Source organism: Myotis brandtii, unplaced genomic scaffold, assembly GCF_000412655.1.
Source record: "Myotis brandtii unplaced genomic scaffold, ASM41265v1 scaffold568, whole genome shotgun sequence".
Classification (NCBI taxonomy): domain Eukaryota; kingdom Metazoa; phylum Chordata; class Mammalia; order Chiroptera; family Vespertilionidae; genus Myotis; species Myotis brandtii.
Window position 1 is genome coordinate 980,732 of NW_005370122.1, and position 3,718 is coordinate 984,449.

The following is a 3,718-nucleotide window of genomic DNA, read 5'->3' on the forward strand; positions in this document are numbered from 1 at the left end:
TTTTTCCCCCGCCCTTGACAATCTCCTGGCCTCCCCTACCCCCCAGTGTTTTATGTCCATTGGTTATGCTTATATGCATGCATACAAGTCCTTCGGTTGATCTCTTACTCCCCTCCCTTCTGCCCCCCAACCCTCTCTGGCCTTCCCACTGCAGTTTGACAATCAGTTTGAGGCAGCTCTGCCTCTGTATCTATTATTGTTCAAAAGTTTGTAATGGTCTTTATTATCCATGAATGAGTGAGATCATGTGGTATTTTTCCTTCATTGACTGGCTTGTTTCACTTAGCATAATGCTCTCCAGCTCCATCCATGCCGTTGCAAATTGTAAGAGTTCCTTCTTTTTTACAGCAGCATAGTATTCCATCGTGTAGATGTACCACAGTTTTCTAATCCATTCATCTACTGATGGGCACTTAGGCTGTTTCCAGATCTTAGCTATGGTGAATTGTGCTGCTATGAACATATGGGTGCACATATCCTTTCTGATTGGTGTTTCTGGTTTCTTGGGATATATTCCTAGAAGTGGGATCACAGGGTCAAATGGGAGTTCCATTTCCAGCTTTTTGAGGAAACTCCATACTGTCTTCCATAGTGGCTGCACTAGTCTGCATTCCCACCAGCAGTGCACAAGTGTTCCTTTTTCTCCAGATAACACCTTTTAAAAATTATGGAAAAAACAAACATCAGCAAATATTATTTTAGTAGCTTAAAAAAATTAATATAAGAACTGTTGCACAGCTGTAAATGAGTGTAAATACCACTGGGCTTGCTCACATGCCTTTAAAAAAATAATCAACAGAGATTCTTTAAAAAAAACAAACCAATATGTACAAACTGCTTTTCTAGAAGTAGACTCTGTCCTGAGATCCTCTTAATAAATTCTAAAGTAGAGCCTTGAGTCCTAGGCAGCTGGCAGCCACCATCCTGGTGCAGAAGCTTAATTTACACAAGCAGAAGCTGTTGAAGCAGGTGGACTTCCTGAACTGGCAGGTCACTGACCAAAACCTGCACAAACTTCACATGTTGTGGTCCTATCAGTTGCAGCAGCACAAGGACTACACGTGCTACAATCAGTTGAGCCGTTCTGTGCACAAGCTGGCCTGGCTCCTGCACGACCTGCCCAAGTGCAACCTGTTTCACACGCGTGCCTTGGCCACGCTGCTGGACAAGCTGTATGATCTTGGCCTGGTGCTTACGCACAGCTTGCTCGCTAGAACTCTGAGATGTCGTCAGGGCCTCGTCCTTTAGCCACTGCCACCTGCCCACTGTGCTCCTTAAGCTGCGCATGGAGCAGCACCTCCAGGTTGCCCTGGCCTTCCAGGAGCAGGGCCATGTGCCATTAGTCAACGACCCCACCTTCCTTGTCACATGCAGCGTGGAGGACTTGGCCACCTGGGTTGACTGTCCAAGATCAAACAATGAGGAGCGTGATGATTTTGATCTGGAAGCCTAGCTGTCTTTCCATCCTCCTCAAACACCCCCGCCCCCTGCACACACACACACACACACACACACACACACCACCACCACCACCACTGCTGCATTTTATAGATTGGGAAGCTGAGACCAGATGCTGGAGATTCTGTGAAGGCGCTTTCCCCTAGGAGTGATCAGCCAGTCCTTGGTTCTTTCTTTTCTTTTTTAAAATATATTTTTATTGATTTCAGAGAGGAAGAGAGAGATAGAAGCATCAATGGTGAGAGAGAATCATTGATTGGCTGCCTCCTGCACGCCCCCTACTAGGGATGAGCCCAGAACTGTCATGTGCCCTGACAGGAATAGAACTATGACCTGCTGGTTCACAGGTCAAGGCTCAACCACTGAACCACACAGGATGGGCCAGTCCTTGGTTCTTAAGAACTTGACTCCTCAACTCACAGCCAAAGGGTGTGCCCCTGTTTTCCATGAAAATTTCTTAGCATTTGGACTATTGATAAATGACTGCCTTGAAACAATGGGAAGCAGTTTTGTGCTGCACTGGGAATTGTTAGATTCTTGTACCTTTAACATTGTAGTGTGAAAGCAAGAACTTTGCACCCAGACCCACCCCACCCCCACTTTCCCCTTATTATCTCATAGCAGAGCAGTTTGATTCAATTAATTAAACTTAAATTCTTGTTCCTGTTGGTGATTAAGCTGTGTATGACCATGGAGAATTTGGTCTTAAGATTTCACAAAATGGGGTGAGATTTTCAGTGCTCAGTATCCCATCCCTTGTTTAAAGGAATGCTTTTTCAATGCCAATAAATGGTCCAATTGCTTTGTAAGTGTGTGTGTGTGTGTGTGTGTGTGTGTGTGTGTGTGTGAGAGAGAGAGAGAGAGAGAAATTCCAAAGTAGGATGAACCATAAACATCACCTATATTTGAATGATTTTGACCTGGGAAGTGGCAATTTCGTATGGTTAAATCTAATACCACATCTGTTTTCAAAACTTTAAAAAATAGTTACAGCTCTATCTCCAATATACATACTGTCTTTAAAAAGCACAATAAAGATAGGCAATGCTAAAAATGTGATATCCAAAGCCAGAAAACAATACATTAAAATATTTTATAGGCCCGTGTGTTTTGAGGTGTTGAGGGTGTGAATCATTTATTAACATACTGTGCTTTCCCCCCAAATTCTACTTTGACAACCTTGTATTGCTTTGAATCATTTGGTGCTTGAATATTATTGAAACTTGTACATTTTAACAGCTAGAAAATGAGCAAGATTCAATTCAAAATGACCCAACCAACTAACTGGCGGTTTTAAAATAAATTAGAGAATGGTTCACAGTCAGACATGGATTTCCTTCCAACTTTGTAAAATGTGATCTAATCCCATCTATTCCTTTTCAAACACTAAAGAGGATTCCTTAAGATAGTTTTGTGGGGGAGGAAATAGCTTTCCCTCCTCCATTCTATGTTCTGGACTGTAATAAAAACAAACAAACAGATTACCAGGAAAAAACAAACAGAAGTTTAATAACATGTATACCTCCTGTACATATGGGCGAGATTCAGGAAAACTGACTAATTCCTGAAATGGCCCAAGCCACTACCTCATATACCATCTCCAAGCAAAGACAAAAGATGTTAGAGTAGGCAGTCAGTTATTGGAGGCTACCAGGAAAAGTACAGTAACCAAGAGTATGGTCGTTATATTTAAGTCCTTGCCTTCTCAATGGATAACAGTTCCTAGAAATTTAGTCATTCTTTTCTTCCAGGTACAGAGAGAAAGACACCCTTACAAATGGAGATTTTCCTTATAAATTAAACTAGAGGCCCGTTGCAGGAAGATTGCTGCAAGAATAGGGCTTCCTGAGACCGCAGCGAAGCAGAGAACATCTGCATTGTTGAACCCCAACTAATTCCATGTGGACTCAGTCAGGTAACCAGTTTCCTCCTGGGAGCTAAGTTTTCCTCTCTGCTATCTTATTCAATCAGATAGCGGTTTCCTTACTGACATAATTTTGTGAATCCTCATCCCCTGGTGTCAGCTGTTGAGGAAAGGTCAAATTCCCTTCACACAGTGATATCTATGCCCTTCATTCACCCCCTCCTTTCCACATGCAGGCACAAATGTTTGCTCAGCTGTCAGAAACACTAGGGCTTATATCTGTAGTTACCATCATTCCCTGGATAGTTCAGAATGCCCAGCTCTCTCTCTTCTACAGATAACTCAGCAAAGTTGTGTAGAGCTTACATAGGAATCTTCTATTTCTGGTTGTAAGCT

General features: G+C 42.7%; 1 protein-coding gene across 1 annotated transcript in view; it reads left to right on the forward strand.

Annotated features, from left to right (window-relative positions):
* LOC102250063 (U3 small nucleolar ribonucleoprotein protein IMP3-like) overlaps window positions 1–1,453 on the forward strand; it is a 4,524-nt gene extending 3,071 nt beyond the window's left edge. The window contains 2 exon segments of the mRNA XM_014549722.1: window positions 891–1,203; window positions 1,205–1,453. Coding sequence (XP_014405208.1) covers window positions 891–1,203; window positions 1,205–1,453 — 562 coding nt within the window.
* The last annotated feature ends 2,265 nt before the right edge of the window (window positions 1,454–3,718 follow it).